We start from the raw sequence: 16,463 nt of genomic DNA on the forward strand, positions 1-16,463 counted from the left end.
GTCCACCTCTGGGGGAAGAGCATCCCGGGCAGAAGGAATCACCAGTCGGAGGCCCCACGCATTCCCACTGACTTCCTGACACCCTCTGTGGTACGATGGAAAAATCTGAGGCTCGGGGAGCTTAAGTGAGTTGTCCAGAGGTGCCAGGCCGGGAAGCGGCAGGCTGAGGGCTCACTCTCAGGCTGACTAAGGCAGTGCTGGCACTTGCCCACCCACCTTGTGCCCTCGGGAACACTACAGCGTACAGGGGGACGAGCCGGCCGGGGGGCCTTCCCTGGGGCCTCCCCCGGGGGCCATCTGGGTCCAGCTACACAGGAGGGGTGGGAGGCTCCGCAGGGCTATCCCCAGGAGGGAGAATCTGCCAGGTTGGAGGACGTGGACCATCCTTCTTGTGTCAGCTCTGTCCCTACTCAGACGTGGCAGCCTGCCAGGCACGTAGCCTGTAGGAATACCCATGCCCCGCTGAGGCCCGGGCTTCTCAGCCAATGGCCAGGCGGGCCTGTTGGGAAGCCTCAACCCTACTGCTCTGTCCAGCCCCCCAAGCCCACTCTTCTTGCCCCTCCCCACCCCCAGAGAGTATTGCAAGGACCTGAATGCCTCAGACAACAACACCGAGTTCCTGAAAAACTTCATTGAGCTCATGGAGAAAGTGACTCCAGACTCCAAGCAGTGTGAGTGCCTGGTGGGGCCGCCGGGTCTGGGCAGTGCCCAGACCCCAAGGGGGCAGCCCGAAAGAAGCCAGAGACCGGGCAGGTGTGATGCAGACCCAAGCCCAGGGCAGGGCCTGGGCCAGGCAGTGGGGAAGGCTCCTACTGGAGCCTTGGGTGTGTGGGGGAGAGGGGGCAGGAAGCCACAAGAAGCCACCCCCTCCACCCCTACCTTCCCGTTGCAGGCAACAACTTCCTTCTGCACAACCTGATCTTGGACACGGGCATCACACAGCAGCTGGTGGAGCGCGCGTGGCGGGACCAGGACCTCAACACGTAGGCACCACCCAGCCTGTGGGGGCAGGAGGCTGGGATGGGCCCAGAGGCCCTGGCCCTGCCCTGAAGAAGGCGGGCCTGTGACTCACCTCCCTGCTGCCCCCCAGGTACAGCCTTCTGGCCGTGTTCGCTGCCACGGACGGTGGCATCACCCGCGTATTCCCCAACAAGTAAGTGACCTACGCTGCCACCCGACACCCTGCCCCCACCCGGGACCCTGCCTCTGTCCCGCTGCCCATAGGCCTCTTTGCACCTGCTGAGACACTGTCCCCCACCCCACCCCCCTTTCCACCAACATCTGTCTCGGATAACCAGAGCAGCTGAGGACTGGACGGAGAACCCGGAGCCCTTCAATGCCAGCTTCTACCGCCGTAGCCTGGACAACCACGGCTATGTCTTCAAACCCCCACACCAGGATGGTGAGTGTCCTCCCAGGTGCCCAGCAGGTGGGAAGTTGAGGCTTCCCTGTCTGCTCGGCCAGGGCTGGGCTCTGCTCTCTGAGGCCCCTCTCAAACATGAGGCTAGCCGAGACTGGGAGTGATGAGAAGACAGAGCTAGGCTGTGCCAGCGCTACCTTGGGTACTGGGTGCTTGGCTTGGGCTCCTGGGTCCACAGGCCCAGTACAGAGCGGTCAGTGTGGCCACCAGCCCCTACTCCTGACTTCCCCACCCTACCTCCAGCCCTGTTAAGGCCACTGGAGCTGGAGAATGACACGGTGGGCATCCTCGTCAGCACGGCTGTGGAGCTAAGCCTGGGCGGACACACACTGAGGCCAGCAGGTGAATGCCTGGGGCGGAGGTGGGGAAAGAGACGATGGGCAAGGTGCTGCCCAGGCAGGTGGGCATTGATGGCCCCTTGCTGTTCTCTATAGTGGTAGGTGTTAAGCTGGACCTAGAGGCCTGGGCTGAGAAGTTCAAGGTGCTAGCCAGCAACCGTACCCACCAGGACCAGCCTCAGAAGGTACCTGGGCCGGGGTGGGGGCAGTAAGCCCAGCAGTACCGAGTCCCCCCAGGAACCCCTACCACTCAGAGTGGTTCCTGTGCCTTATGGGGAGGCAGTGGCTGTTGCAGATGGCCTGGGGACCGAGAAGTACGAAAGTGTGATGGGAGGGGGGGAACTGGCAGGCACCTTATGGTCCTTGCTCTCTGCCCAGCAGTGTGGCCCCAACAGCCACTGTGAGATGGACTGCGAGGTTAACAATGAGGTACGTGTGCCCTGAACCCTAGCTTACCCCAATCCCAGACTCCCTTGTCCCAACTGCGACTCCTAGCCCATCCCTTGGCCTGGTGGGGGCGGGGGTGGGGGGTCTCAACATCCCACCCCGACTTCACAGGTTTACCAGAACTGTGCCCCTTCGACCCAACCACCCGACTGCCAGGGTCTGGGGAGGAAGGTCTGGGCCTGGGCCCCTCTCCATCTTCCTCCCCCTTCCCTACCTCTCAGGACCTTCTCTGTGTCCTCATTGACGATGGGGGATTCCTGGTGCTGTCAAACCAGAATCATCAGTGGGACCAGGTGAGGGTCGAGAAGAGGGAGGAAGGAGGGGGGCCAGGGTTTGAGCCTTCTGGGGGTGTGGCACGCCAGCCCTGTTACCACTCCCTCCTGGCATTCCCAGGTGGGCAGGTTCTTCAGTGAGGTGGATGCCAACCTGATGCTGGCACTCTACAATAACTCCTTCTACACCCGCAAAGAGTCCTACGACTATCAGGCAGCCTGCGCCCCCCAGCCGCCGGGCAACCTGGGTGCTGCACCCCGGGGCGTCTTTGTGGTGAGCCCCAGTGATGCCTGGCGGGGGCGGGGGGGCCTGGGAGACCTGCCCACAGATGATGCTCCACCTCTGACAAGAGAATGGGGGGGAGACCCGGGTCCAGGGACAGCCGTGGCAGCCCATGCCCCTCTCTCCACCGCAGCCCACCATTGCAGACTTCCTTAACCTGGCCTGGTGGACCTCGGCTGCCGCCTGGTGAGTCCCAGGGGGGAGGGGGCGGAGGGACCGTGCTCTCTGGGCAGGAGGGCTCAAGAGAGGTGGTGCGGCAGGGCACTGGTCTCTGGTGACCACACCCACTCAGTGATCCACGCCCTGCAGGTCCTTGTTCCAGCAGCTTCTCTACGGTCTCATCTATCATAGCTGGTTCCAGGCAGGTAGGTAGGGCTTTGGAAGCCCCTCCTCGAACCCCCTCCCCCCAGTCTAAGCTCAGACCCACCCCAAAGGGAGGGCGGGGCTTACGGCTGAGCGAGGCCAAGGCCCGAGAGCCGGCCAGGGCGTATGGGTGGGGCTGAGGCGCTCTGGGCCCTCGCAGACCCCGCGGAGGCCGAGGGGAGCCCCGAGGCGCGCGAGAGCAGCTGCGTCATGAAACAGACCCAGTACTACTTCGGGTCGGTGAACGCCTCCTACAACGCCATCATCGACTGCGGAAACTGCTCCAGGTGCCCGCGGGGTGCGGGACCGGAGGACCGGGCGGGACCGGACGGGTGGGCGCGGCCCGGGGCGGAGCCGGGGCTGCAGCGGGGAGGGGAGGGGCGGGGCGAGTCCCAACGCCCCTCCTTCCCGTGCTGCCTCCAGGCTGTTCCACGCGCAGAGACTGACCAACACCAACCTTCTCTTCGTGGTGGCCGAGAAGCCGCTGTGCAGCCAGTGTGAGGCTGGCCGGCTGCTGCAGAAAGAGACACACTGTATCCTGCCCCCGCCGTTCCCCGCCGCCCGCGCGCCCCCTCCTGCCCCGCGCGCCCCTCCGTGCCCTGCCGCCTCCTTGACTCCCCACCCATGCCCAGCGGACGGCCCGGAGCAGTGTGAACTGGTGCAGAGACCGCGATACCGCAGAGGCCCGCACATCTGCTTTGACTACAACGCGACGGTGAGGAGGGGGCGGCGCACTTGACTTGGCGCTCCCCTCCCCTCCCCGGGCCGCCCGGGCCAACCCGCTCCTTGCCTCTTCCCGCAGGAAGATACCTCAGACTGTGGCCGCGGAGCTTCCTTCCCGCCGTCGCTGGGCGTCCTGGTCTCCCTGCAGCTGCTGCTCCTCCTGGGCCTGCCCCCCCGGCCGCAGCCCCAAGTCCACGCCCACGCCTCGCGCCGCGTCTGAGCGCCCCCCTCCTACCCCTCCCCAGGCCTCCCCGCCTCTCCCCTGCTCCGCTGTCCCACACACCCCGCCTTAGAGCCTCGCCTCCTCCCTCACTGAAGGACCGGAGTGGCCAGGCCCAAGAGTCTGAGCCTTGGGGGGGGGGGGGGGGGGGGCGGCGGTCCCAAAGGAAGGTTCCGCAGGTCTTTGGCCCCCAAGCCACATCGCGCCGCTGAACTGTCAGAGTGACCCCAGACCCCTTATTCCCACCGGACTCACCCACCCCTGAGGGCTGGGACAGGGAAGCCACAGTACTGGTGCCAAACCAGGCCTCCACTGCCCACCCTGCCCCAAGGCTCCCTTTGTGCGGGAGACCTAGGCCCTGCCCCAGCTGGACTCCTCTAACCTGGCCCTTAGGCCCCGCCCAGGACCAAATCTGGATTCCCTGGGAATAATGAAGTTGAGGTGGGTAGTTTGAGGCCTGTGCATCCCAGCTTAAGTCCTAGCAGGAGAGAGGCAGCCCCACAATGGGCTCCTGCCCCTTTCAGGCCTACAGCCACCTCCCACCTTCCTTCAGCCCTGCAGGTGACAGTCCAGTGACAGTGACACTGGCTCAGACACAACCCCATACACACCTGGAGCCCTGAGGGCAGAAACTGGACTTACATTAGACACACCAAGGAGGACACACACACAAACACACAAACACACACACACACACCATGGGGTAGGGTGGGGGTGGGGGCTCACAAAGCCTTACACAGGGCAAGGGGTTGGTGGGAGGGTTGGCACATGCACACTTCATCTCCTGCTCACCGCCCGCCTCTAATCTGACCTGCAGCCCAGCTGGTCCTCTGTCTCTAAAGCTGAATGTCAAACAGTGCCAAATGCTGGGGCAGGGGATGACAACCCCGTGTCCCACCCTAGCCGCCAGTATCCCGGATATGTCCCTCACCCCGCCAGGTGCTCATTGTAACCATTTCGCACTAGTGTCAGGCCCCTAGCGGGACCACACGCCACTGCCTGCACCAGACGTTGCCCTTTGCCTTAGCCAGAGTGACATGATCACTCCTGGCTGGGCCATCCCACCCCCAATCTGGCCCTTACACACTCAGGCCCGTGCCCATTCCCTGTTTCTTCACACTCACACTCTTTATCTCTCTCTCTCTCTCACACACACACACACACATTCCCTGCCCCCAACTGGGGGGAGGCAACCTGCCCCTCCCTGCTGAACACACACTTGTACACGCATACACACATGTACACACTCTGCACACACACAGGCTGGGCCCAGGCACATGACTTCACACCATTCATTCTGATCATTTCCCCCAAAGGCATCCCAGCCTGGGGGCAAGTGGGGGACAGAGGGCAGGGGGACGTGGCCATGAGGTTTAGATGGACTGGGAGGAGGGGGGAGGGTGATGCATTAATTAATGGCTCCGTTAATTAATGTCATGTTGCTTGTCGCTTTCTCAGTGTGTGTGTATGGTCCATGCCCGCTGCTGGTGCCAGGGTGGGCACCCGTGCTGTACACCCAGCCTAGATGCCAGCCATGTCTTGCGGGGGCGTGTGTGTAACTGTAGTGTAGTCAGGTGCTCAATGGAGATTATAAAAATAAAAAAGAATCAAACATATATAGAAAAATATATATTTTAAGTTTAAGAAACAGGAAAACAGACAAACAATCCCCATCAGGTAGTTGTCCAACCCCCAGCTGGGTCTGATCCTTCTCATCACCCACCCGACCTGGCTGCCCCCTCACCTCGGGCTCGGGGGATCTGTGGGGGACTGGGGGGCCATTTCCTCTTCTCTGCCCTTTTTTTTGGTTGTTGTTCTATTTTGTACAGACAAGTCAGAAAAACAACAGTGACAAAAAAGTCAAGAAACTTTGTAAAATATCGTGTGTGTGATTCCTTGTAAAATATTTTCAAATGGTTTATTACAGAAGATCAGTTATTAAATAATGTTCATATTTTCACTTCAAATGGTTCCCATCCACTGTGTCTGCCTCAGGGTGGGGATTGGGTAGCTTGAAGACAGGTGGCCATGACTTCAAAGTCCCACCTACCACTGAGCTGGGACTGAAGGCCATTGCAACCCAGGTACCCAGTGGATATAGGGCATAATGCCTCCTGGGCTTCCGAAGTGAGAGATCCTTGACATCCTTTGTCCCATATAATCTCAAAAGCCTCTGAGAAAAGCTGTCCTTAAAGGCCAGGACGGTGAAAGAAAAAAGACAGATGAGATTCGAGTTTAGGCAGGCGTCTAGACATCAAGTCAAACCACCAGGGCCTAGTCGGCAGGTCATCCACTTAGAGCGATGAGTTAGTACCAGGCCCAAGTCCTGGACCCGGTGCTTGAGGGCCCCATCCCGCTGTCCGGAGGAGGCCAGGGTCTGGCCCACCAACAAGCATGACCACGGCTCCTTTCCAGCCCAAGGGAGGCGCAAGGCCCAGTGCTCTCCTTGACTACCACTGCTCATGCTGGAACCCAAGACTGAGTCCATTTCGGTGAATCCTCTCAGACCTCCCTCTGCCTGCCCTATGCCCTTGTTCATTTTAATCCCAACTCTCTTAATAATCAATCCTAGTCCATGTGACCCTTCATGTTCTTTTCAAGGAGAGAAACTAGTAACCATCAGCGCAGAGGTTTCCCAGGACTGCTGATGCTCACTCTCTCATGACGCATACTTTTGCACTCACCGGGTGGGCAGCTAGCTTACCACCTTAGAGTTGGGATACTAGTTTATCTGCATACAGCAGATAAACAAACTGAGACTGAGGAGAAATCTTCTCCCCCACCCCTGGTGAGAAGGGCAAGAAATCAGCAAAGGTTTCAGAGAGGAGGTGACCTGTGGCTGGAGGGCCTCAGACACTAAATAAATAGAGAAGTGCATCCTAGGCCTCAGCAAGGACACCCTTCCTCATTCCCCTCCATGGGTTGGCCACAGAGCAATGCCTAACTAGTAACCTTTGAGAGAGCTCCATGCCCTGCAACAGCCCCCGGGGCCTGGGGTAGGGTTGCTAGATAAAATGTAGAACATTTAGTCAAATTTGAATTTCAGATAAGCAATGAATGGTTTTTAGTATGTTTCCAATACTGTACTATACTAAAAAGACTGGGGACATGCCTACACTAAAAAATTATTCATTTATCTGAACTGAACACCCTGTATTTTGATTTGCTAAATCTGGCAACTCTACCCTAGGTGGCATCCAGTGAGAACCCAGACCCCAGACAAAGAAAAGGGTGTCACATCAACACCCTTTGTAACCTGTAAGGCTATGTGCACATCGGCAGTTGTACTGAGATCGGTGGCTGAAAGGAAGGGATTCTGCGCTTTATAAATGTGCTTTGTCCTAGAATTATTCCAATTACATGCACATTTTTAAAACGTAACTCAATACACCAAAAAAATCTCTTTGCCCAGAACAAACTGCAGGAAGCTCCCGCTGCAGTAAAGTGGGGACCCAGGGACACCCTGGCCCACCTCTGTCTCTCCTCAGGGCCAGAGAGTCGGGGTGGGGAAGAGAGTCACTAAAAGCAGCCCAGCCTTGCCCCTTTGGGGGCAGGAGACCTGAGTTCGAGTCGCAGCTCCACCACATTTGTAGCAAGGTTAGCCTGGGCAACACACTCACTGAGCACCCAGGATGGACTGGCATTTTACACCACAGTCCCCTTGAACCCTCACCGTAGTAGGTCCTGTCATCATCTCCGTTTTACGGTCCATGAAACTGAGGAACTTGGCCAGTATCACAGAGCCGCCAAATGGCAGAGCAAGAATTCCAGTCCGGGTCAGGTCCCAGACACCCATACAACCTGGGTCAGGCACACACCGGACTGCGGAAGTTTCGGGAGTTTCCGAACACTGGTACGCACGCCAAGACCACCTACATTCTTACCTACACACCTGTCCACAAGGACACACTCAGATGTACTCAGAAGCACATGCACGGAGTCACTGTTCCCAGGAAATTCAGCAAGGGTGTGTCTGCAGTCGTGCTGCCGTGGGGGTACCCGCAGCTTTCCCGAGGTTAGCGAAGCCAGTTCACTCTTATACACCTCCTGACAACCAACGGAAACAGTCCGGCGAACTACCACTGCCCAGCACACCCTCCTCTTACCAACCGGAACGGCCGGGCGCACAGCTTCCTGGAACTTGTAGTTTTACGCAGAACCCTGGTTTCCGCTCGTCCCCGTCTTCGGCCGAGGACTCCGTGTCCCAGCATGCTGCGGAGCCGGAAGGGCATCCCGCCGCTGCCCGGGCGCGCAGGCGCAGCACCGCTGTTTGTCGGCGCCTGGGAAGGGAGGAGGTACGGTCGCAGTCAAGACCGAGGCCGAGCCGGAGCTGACGGGGCTTGACTAGGGCCCAGAACAAGGCTCCGGTCCCGCGCAGACCGTAGGGCCCCGGAGTGGATGGAATAGGCCGAGCCCTGAGATCAACGCCAGCCCGGTCAGCTTGGCGCGGGGCCCACAGGGCAGGCAGGCCGGCAAGCAGACGTGCCGAAGCCTCCCAGGGCCTTCCCTCAGGTCCCCGGCGAGGGGCCTAGGCCCCGGGCCCGCTACCTGACCCAGCTCGGCCGTTTGGGACCGGAGCCGACGCGACAAGAACTGGAGTCTTCACCGGGGCCATAGGCCAGTGACTAGGCCGGGCCCGGGCCTCCCGTCGGGGCCGGACTGGGACGAGGCCCCGGGGAGGCCCCCCTAACACACTAAATCCTTCTCTCAGGCCGACGCCCTTCGGGAAGATGCAGCGCGCCCTACCGGGCGCCCGCCAGCACTTGGGGGCCATCCTGGCCAGCGCCAGCGTGGTGGTGAAGACCCTGTGCGCGGCAGTACTCTTCCTCTACCTGCTGTCCTTCGCCGTGGACACGGGCTGCCTGGCGGTCACCCCAGGCTACCTCTTTCCGCCCAATTTCTGGATCTGGACCCTGGCCACCCATGGGCTGATGGAACAGCACGTGTGGGATGTGGCCATCAGCCTGGCCACAGTGGTGGTGGCTGGACGTTTGCTGGAGCCCCTCTGGGGAGCCTTGGAGCTGCTTATCTTCTTCTCAGTGGTGAACGTGTCTGTGGGGCTGCTGGGGGCCTTTGCCTACCTCCTCACCTACATGACTTCCTTCAACTTGGTCTACCTTTTCACTATCCGCATCCACGGAGCCCTGGGCTTCCTAGGTGGCGTCCTGGTGGCACTCAAGCAAACCATGGGGGACTGCGTGGTCCTGCGTGTGCCGCAGGTGCGCGTCAGCGTGGTGCCCATGCTGCTGCTGGGGCTGCTGCTGCTGTTGCGGCTGGCCACGCTGCTCCAGAGCCCAGCACTGGCCTCCTATGGCTTTGGGCTGCTCTCCAGTTGGGTGTATCTCCGCTTCTACCAGCGCCATAGCCGAGGCCGAGGGGACATGGCTGACCACTTTGCTTTCGCCACCTTCTTCCCTGAGATCCTGCAGCCTGTGGTGGGGCTGCTGGCGAACTTGGTGCACGGCCTCCTGGTGAAGGTAAAGATATGCCAGAAGACAGTGAAGCGCTATGATGTAGGTGCCCCATCTTCCATCACCATCAGCCTCCCAGGCACAGACCCTCAGGATGCGGAGCGGAGAAGGTACTGTGGAGTCTTCCAAAACCTTACTGAGCTAGGAGAGTTTTTATTGATCAAGTCCCGTTCCATCTGTTGTGCTTGCTGTGTTGGCTGGCAGCCAAGGGTCAGGTGTTGGGACAGACTGAGGAGATAAAATCCAGTTTGTGGCTTTGAGAACCTCAGCAACTAGGTGCTGGGCTCCAGTAGTGCTTTCCATCATGAAGGAGTGCAATTTGCCTTTCTCACCACCCAGGCCGCTTAACAAGTTCTAAGAAATGTCCGGTTTCCTTGGGTACTGTGTGAGGGGTTAATGGAGGGCCAGGTGCACATAATCCTGGCCTTGTCTCAGACTCTTGGAATCCTAGACACTGGTCCTGTGGGAGCCAGAAACAACCTGCTTGTCCTATTTCCCCAGTGAGGGAGGGACAGACAAGGAGAACTTCCTTACGAGGCGGTCTGGGCCGCCCCAGTTTCAAAATGCTGAACCATATCCTCTTCCTGGGTCTTAATTCAGATGCTGTGCTTCTCTGCCACTTATTTATTGAGGGGGAACCTTGGGGTATTACTAGATTTACCATCCCGTCCTTCCAGCATGTATGTGTCACCACACCCAGGGGACGGGCCATGTGACCCACTACGGGAGCCTGCTGACCACACAGGGAGTGGAGGCAACCTTCTTCATTATCTGTAAACCAAGCCATCTGCACCATCTGCAGTCCCAGCGGAATTATTCACTGACTGCATCTTGTCCAGGGCAGGGCAGATCTTTTTTAATCCAGTTCTTCCTCTCCTCACCAGAGTTGTCACAGCTCCATTTCCAACATTATTTTTGAAGGTTTTTTTTTTTTTTTTTGAGGTAGTTACTTTAATAGTGAAATCTACAGCAGGCTCTGTTCCTACTTTCTGTGTTTGTCAAAGGCGTCTACTTTTGCTCACCTGTGAAATGGATTCTTGGCAGGCAGCTGTATGAATTCACCTGAAAGGTTATCCCTGTGCTTACTCTCCACTGGGGCTGTGGCAATGAGCGTGGGACACACCCCTTTCTTGAAGGAGTTTCCACCTGGGGAAGGGCCACAGATTACTATGGCCTAAGGTGGTGGGTGTTGAAAAGTACACAAAGCATGCTGCGGGGCATGACTGTGGGCCCTATGGTTTGTGTCTCTGTGGCTGATGAATTCTAAAGACTGAGGTCTGTCTTCACTTTATCCAGTGGCGGAGGTGGGACCAAGAGGGCTGGACCTAGTAGAAACTGAGCTGTCCCCAGAGCTCTGCAGGTGGGGCCAGGGCCCAGTGGTGACTCCTCCTTTAGTGAGAAGTCTTGGATTTGTTAGGGTTGGCTGGAGATTCAAAGCACCTCTGCTCAGGCCCAAGAAAATGGCAAGCTGGGGTAAGGAAGGCTGTCAGGAGCTAGGTTCTTGGCATAGTCTTGTGGTTGTTACTCCAACCAGTTGGGCATCTGGCAGCGTGCCACTCCCAAACCCAAAGGGCTACTAGTACTGGGAGGCAGGGTTTCCTGTCTTTGACCCTTGTGAGGAAGTGATTAGTATGCCACTACCTCTCTATTTTAGCAGGCTTTAGACGGAATTGACAAGGCTGTCTCCAGGATGGGAGCCTGGGAAGCACAGGGAACTGTCCTGTCTGTGCCAATCTGCCATGTGTCAGGCTGGAGCACAGGGTGGAACTGGGCTAGGGTTTTCTGTGCCATATTCTTGCTGCCTTTCCTGTCGTGTTCCCTGGCATGTTGGAGGTTTAGCTTCTCTGTTGGAACTTGGAAGGCTATTACAGGCTGTCCCCCGTACTTGGAGCACAGACGGGTTAAGGCATCAGGCTTCCACAGCGACCACTATTGGAAGTATTATTAGCTGGCAGCATGGGTGTTCCACCTCCTGGATAGACTAGGGTCCCAAGTGCACATGTACACCTTCCAGTCAACTTTCCCATCTACCCCCAAAGTGAGGTCCAAAAGGGTTTATCCAGTGGAACCAGTAGGCTCTGGCCTGTGTCCTACACACATAAGCTGTTCCTCCCTCTCTTCCTGCAGGAACTTGGTGTGTCCCTGCTCTAACACAGGTCCTGGTGGCTGTGGGGATTCTTCTGGGAAGGAGAACATTGAAGTCAGTTAGGAGGGATGGGCTGACCCAAGTTGGCCCTGCTTCCCAGGTTGAGATCCAAGATAGGTGCTTGAGTTCCAGCATTCCCCTCAGACCCTTGCCAGGAGACTCAAAACACACCTAACAAGGAGAGAAAAGTAATAACCCTCTCCTTGGATGTGATACCAGTGCCCACATCCAAGGGACTTACCCTTCTACCCATCTTCCTTGGGGTACCAGCTCTGCCCATGCTTAGGCCCCACCCTCAGAATCATTCCTGCGGCTGGCCTGGTGGGCAGTCTGGCAGACACCCTGCTGGCCTTCTTAGCCTGGAGGTGTCAGGACTATGAAGGGAAGGCTCTATATAGCCTTTGGGTTCTCATTCCGATGCTAGGGTGGGCCCTATCCAGTCCCTGGGGAGCCCTGGGCCCTTCATGGTGAAGGGAAATACATAGGATTCTGAGAGAAGTCTGGGTGGTAGGGAGAGTCAGCTTCATGGGGGAAGAATATAGGGCATGAGCCAAGTCCAAACCCAAAGTGACTTGTCATATCTCCTCTGGCTCCAGGCAACTGGCCCTAAAGGCCCTCAACGAGCGGCTTAAGAGAGTGGAGGACCAGTCCGTCTGGCCAAGCATGGACGACGATGAAGAGGAGGCAGGGGCCAAGGTGGATAGCCCGCTACCCTCAGACAAGGCCCCCACGCTCCCAGGAAAGGGGGTTGCCCCAGAATCCAGCCTGATCACCTTCGAGGCAGCTCCCCTGAAGCTGTAACTCCAGACCACCTTGAGTGTAGCACCTCCTCTCCCAAGCTCCCCCTGACACCTCTCGGCTACTCCAGGGCGCCTGACTGCTCTGAGGAGAGGGAAGAAGGCCTTGGGGGTTTCCACAGCCTTCTGCTATTTGTTGCCAACACTACCCGGGACTCTTGCTACCTGGTTCCAACTCCAGACAACCACTATGCCAGGCATGGGGCCTCTGAACCATCAGCTAGCCCAGGCCATCTGAGGTAAGACTGTACCTCAGCAGATAACCCCAAACAAGTGGCTACAGGGACACTGGTGCCACAGCCCCTGGGCCAACCCCTATGCCTGATACTGGTTGCCAAGAGCCCTGAGCCGAGGCAAGGATTTGCCAAAAACGTTCTGGGGGTCCAGCCAGTGCAGGGCTGTAATTCCCTGCACACCCTCAGAAAGACTCTGTTCCTGTGAAGATTTCCGACCCCCTCTGCTGTGGCTATGGCTGCTTCTGGGCCAGAAGGGCCACAGCTCCCAAGTATTTTCTACAGGACCACTTGAGTGGGCAGCCAAGCCCAGCCTCGCAGTATCAATAAAGCAGTTCTTTGAGGTATGGCTCCTGGGCTCTGTCAGACCACCTTGTGCAGCCCCCTCATCATGTTCAGCTGCAAAGTTAGGGACTTTAGGTTAAGGGCTTGGTCTCCATGGCAACTCCAGCTGAGTAAGAAGCCTATTACTCCCACTTTGCCTTACTACCACATGCCCACTGCTAAAACAACCTCCCCAGAGCTATCACTTCAGATCCTTACTCATTTTCTCTCCCTCTGATTCCCAGTCAGGGAGGCCCTGCCCAGAGGATGTGATGGTTGAGGGCCCCTCTATCATAAAAAGCTGTTCTTGTTGATGGCTCACCCCCAAAACAGAGTTCTCAGTGCTTGACACCTATGGAAACAGCCCATCCTGAGTTCCCACCCTGTCATTGTCCACATCTAACCACCACAATCTGGAGACGCCGGCACAGTGGGCAGCTGGGGAACTGAGAGGACACACAGCTGAACCATCCACAGCTACAGCTCTAGGGCCCTGGTGGCACAGGCTGCTCGGCAGCCAGATCCTAGGAGCTCGTGTGCTGGGAGAGTTTCAGCCCCTCAGTGAGCTGCCAGGGACGGGCGTCCCCATCTTGCCCAGCTGCCTGTTTTTTCATGCTGACAGCATTAGCGAAAACTATTCCCCAACTCTAAGCTGTTCCTCCCATCCAGTCTTTTCAGTCATTCTTTTTTATTTTGCCTTTTTGTCTCCTGTAATTTCTGGACATACCAGTACAAGTATGAGTTGAGTTGCCGGGGAAGTAGTCTTGTAACCCCAACTTCATCTGGACACATCATCCATAAGCTCCTCTGGGACAGTACAGAAGGAAAGGGGAAGCACTCCAGGATGAGGAGCAAGCAAAAATGTCACACACAAGACTCCTATTCTAGACTGCCCCAGTGCCTGAGGTGTCCCTATGACTTAGTCAGCTGAGAGAATCCAGGAGGTCCCAGCCCCAGCTACTACACTGAGGGGCATATCCAGGCTTCTAGGCTGAGAGGAGCTCATGGCTGGATCCTTTTGCGGTACAGGTAGGCGTTGCTCACCTGATTCATGATGACCAAGCTGGTAATGACAGGGCACAGCACAGCCAGATACCAGACCCCACCAGTGACTGTGGCAGTGAACCAGAGTGAACACATGCCCAACAAGAGGCTAGCACTACCCAGAAGGTAGCCCACTAGCCCAGAAGTGGCATGGTACAGCTTGAGCTTAGCCAGGGGCCATCGGGGCAGCAGTTTAGGGTAGAGCAGCCCCACCCCACCCGAGCATTGTAAGCCTGCCCACAGCACAGCTATCAGCCCTGCCCGCCCATGCCACGTGGCCAGGTGGGCTTTGCCAAGCTGTTCCTTGTGGAGGATGACAAGACCTAGGCCCAGCAGTGCACACAGCAGGGCCAGCAGCTGCAGCACCCAGTGGCAGCGTGCTCGGCCCTTCCGTGAGAGGGAGCGCAGCAGCGAACTCTCCGGAGAGAACACCAGCAGTGCCTCGGTCATCAGGAAGGAGAACTGGGGAGACAGGGATGGGAAACAAAGTCAGGGTGCTGCCCAGCAGAAGGAAAAAGAGATTTAGATAACTTTCTAAACTGCCAGTCACTCTGGGCTGAGTCCCCCTCTTCATTCTCTCCCCGGTGACAAGAGTACCCATTTGGGTGGGGCAAGAGTGAGGAACTCTCAGGGACAGAACATCTGCCCTGAGTAACGGGCGAGAAGTATGTACCTCTCCACACTCCTTCCTAGGTGATACTGTGAAACGTCATCTCTGCTATATTACCCAGCAAACACCAGGTTTGAGATGTGGCAGTCATAAATGATTCACAGGCTTTGTTTCCCTGACATGGGGCTGGATACAATTTCTTGGCAAGAGCTGGCCACATGGGTGCACTGTTTCAGGGAAAATTCGATGCATCACTATAAATTCAGGTAAAAGGGGACACAGGTACACCCAAATGCATTTTCTAAGCTTCCTGCCTGGAGGTGGGTGAAGTCTCATTTTGTGCTTAGACCGATTTGCCCTGGGTTTTGAACACTGTGGTTCAAGTCTGGGATATATACCACGGGGCAGGAGTTGGAGCATGCAACACCTCCAATCCCACATTCCATCTCTCTAAAGAGACTAAGTGTTCATAAGGATTCAGAGGCTGTCAGGACTACCACCCATACCTATGCTCCCTCCCACCCCTAAATGCTGCCAGGCGTGCTACTTACAGCCAGAGACATAAGCATGGGGTGCCAGGAGAACAGACCTGGAATGAAAAGGAGGTTCTGTGAGGCTGAGGCAAGAAGAACCCAGCCACACCAATCCCCACAGGGTGAGGAAAATGAGCTGCCCCTCACCCAAGGAAGCACTGCCAAAATGCTAGCCCCTCTTACTGCAACAAGCTCACCCCCTGCCTATCCTTGCTTCCTGGTCCCTCCCCAGGGCAGAGGCCATGCTTTGCCACTCTGGCAGTCCTTCCTCCTTCTCCTAGCACCTCACCAAAGGCAGCCAAGTGGAGCACCAAGACAAGGAAAGAGAAGCCAGGTACTCTGGCCCAACTGGTAGAGCCCCCACACTCACCTCCTCCCCACTTATCCCTCCAGCATAGGATGTCCCCCAAGCAGGCAAGCCTTGCCGGGGGTCAGGCCCAAGGCTTCCTATTGCTCCTGCTCCCCAGGAGAAGGGCCGCTTTCCTTCCCAGAAGTCAACTATGAATTCTACTTACTGGAGCCAGGCCTGGCAAGCACAGCCACAAAGATGGTAAAACCCAGGGCCACAAGGTGGGCAGCAGCCCCGGAGGCAGTGCGCAGAGCTCTGTAGATGTGCGACTCGGTCTCCACAGAAAGGGCCATGGTCAACCAGGCCAATGGCTGTAGCCTGAAAGCATAGTAGAATGAGCAAGGGTCTCAGGTGCCTGCTGTCCACTCCTCTCACTGGAGCAAAAGTTGCAGGGCAGGAATGCCACTCTCTTCCAAGACGTTAAGGTAGGAAGAGGCAGTACCAACACAGGCACCAGGAATAGTCGAGGACCGGCGGCCTCTCGGCCTGTACCCGCATCTGAACTGGCACTGATCACTGGCCCACCTTCCAGGTAGGATGCGCAAGGCCGTGTAATAGACTACAAATCCCAGCGTGCATCAGGCCGTCGCCGCGCGGGAGCGCCAGCTAGAAGGGCGTGAAGCACCACGGATATTGTAGTTCCCATCTGCGTATCAAATTACAGCCTGAATCCCTTCGCGCACAGTCTCCCCACGTGCCGCTGGCATGCTGCCCCTACACGCTAGGGACTCGCCTGCCTCAGCGCTGACCCGATGCGATGGCTTCTTCCCGAGAGAGCGGGATACTTGGGGCACTGCCGCGCGCCCTGCCGCTCCGTCGCGGAGCCGCTTCACTTCCGGGCGCGACGTCTTCCCAGCCGGGACTTCCCGAGACAAGCTACCCTACCCCCC

At 57.6% G+C, this 16,463-nt stretch overlaps 3 protein-coding genes across 19 annotated transcripts in view; 2 read left to right on the forward strand and 1 right to left on the reverse strand.

Annotated features, from left to right (window-relative positions):
- CACNA2D2 (calcium voltage-gated channel auxiliary subunit alpha2delta 2) overlaps positions 1 to 6,033 on the forward strand; it is a 142,328-nt gene extending 136,295 nt beyond the window's left edge. For 4 of the 16 annotated variants that reach the window (XM_064595610.1, XM_064595596.1, XM_064595612.1 and 1 more), the window contains 14 exons: positions 574 to 671; positions 893 to 983; positions 1,091 to 1,153; positions 1,299 to 1,402; positions 1,664 to 1,762; positions 1,855 to 1,943; positions 2,137 to 2,187; positions 2,427 to 2,498; positions 2,599 to 2,751; positions 2,894 to 2,946; positions 3,070 to 3,125; positions 3,284 to 3,410; positions 3,547 to 3,838; positions 3,926 to 6,033. In XM_064595610.1, coding sequence (XP_064451680.1) covers positions 574 to 671; positions 893 to 983; positions 1,091 to 1,153; positions 1,299 to 1,402; positions 1,664 to 1,762; positions 1,855 to 1,943; positions 2,137 to 2,187; positions 2,427 to 2,498; positions 2,599 to 2,751; positions 2,894 to 2,946; positions 3,070 to 3,125; positions 3,284 to 3,410; positions 3,547 to 3,838; positions 3,926 to 4,066 — 1,489 coding nt within the window. In that variant the 3' untranslated portion in view covers positions 4,067 to 6,033. Of the gene's footprint in view, positions 1 to 573; positions 672 to 892; positions 984 to 1,090; positions 1,154 to 1,298; positions 1,403 to 1,663; positions 1,763 to 1,854; positions 1,944 to 2,136; positions 2,188 to 2,426; positions 2,499 to 2,598; positions 2,752 to 2,893; positions 2,947 to 3,069; positions 3,126 to 3,283; positions 3,411 to 3,546; positions 3,839 to 3,925 lie in introns of those variants that run through there. The other 12 variants (XM_064595600.1, XM_045862284.3, XM_064595598.1 and 9 more) reach the window with 8 other exon arrangements.
- Positions 6,034 to 8,313: 2,280 nt separating this feature from the next.
- TMEM115 (transmembrane protein 115) lies at positions 8,314 to 13,060 on the forward strand. Its single transcript, XM_045862290.3, has 2 exons — positions 8,314 to 9,647; positions 12,280 to 13,060. The coding sequence occupies exons 1-2, from the start codon at positions 8,797 to 8,799 to the stop codon at positions 12,482 to 12,484; spliced, it is 1,056 nt and encodes a 351-aa protein (XP_045718246.1). The 5' UTR covers positions 8,314 to 8,796; the 3' UTR covers positions 12,485 to 13,060.
- Positions 13,061 to 13,708: 648 nt separating this feature from the next.
- Positions 13,709 to 16,461, reverse strand: LOC123833768 (transmembrane reductase CYB561D2). 2 transcript variants are annotated; one of them, XM_045862292.3, is made up of 4 exons: positions 16,323 to 16,461; positions 15,740 to 15,891; positions 15,243 to 15,280; positions 13,709 to 14,543 (listed from the first exon to the last, which is right to left on the reverse strand). In XM_045862292.3, the coding sequence occupies exons 2-4, from the start codon at positions 15,864 to 15,866 to the stop codon at positions 14,040 to 14,042; spliced, it is 669 nt and encodes a 222-aa protein (XP_045718248.1). In that variant the 5' UTR covers positions 15,867 to 15,891; positions 16,323 to 16,461; the 3' UTR covers positions 13,709 to 14,039. The 2 variants fall into 2 exon arrangements, with proteins under 2 accessions (XP_045718248.1, XP_045718247.1); XM_045862291.3 differs by having other exon boundaries at positions 16,307 to 16,460.
- Positions 16,462 to 16,463: the final 2 nt, after the last annotated feature.

Source organism: Mirounga angustirostris, unplaced genomic scaffold (assembly GCF_029215605.1).
Source record: "Mirounga angustirostris isolate CCGP_5_RB_7025 unplaced genomic scaffold, mMirAng1.0.hap1 SCAF_1, whole genome shotgun sequence".
In the NCBI taxonomy this organism is placed as follows: Eukaryota; Metazoa; Chordata; class Mammalia; order Carnivora; family Phocidae; genus Mirounga; species Mirounga angustirostris.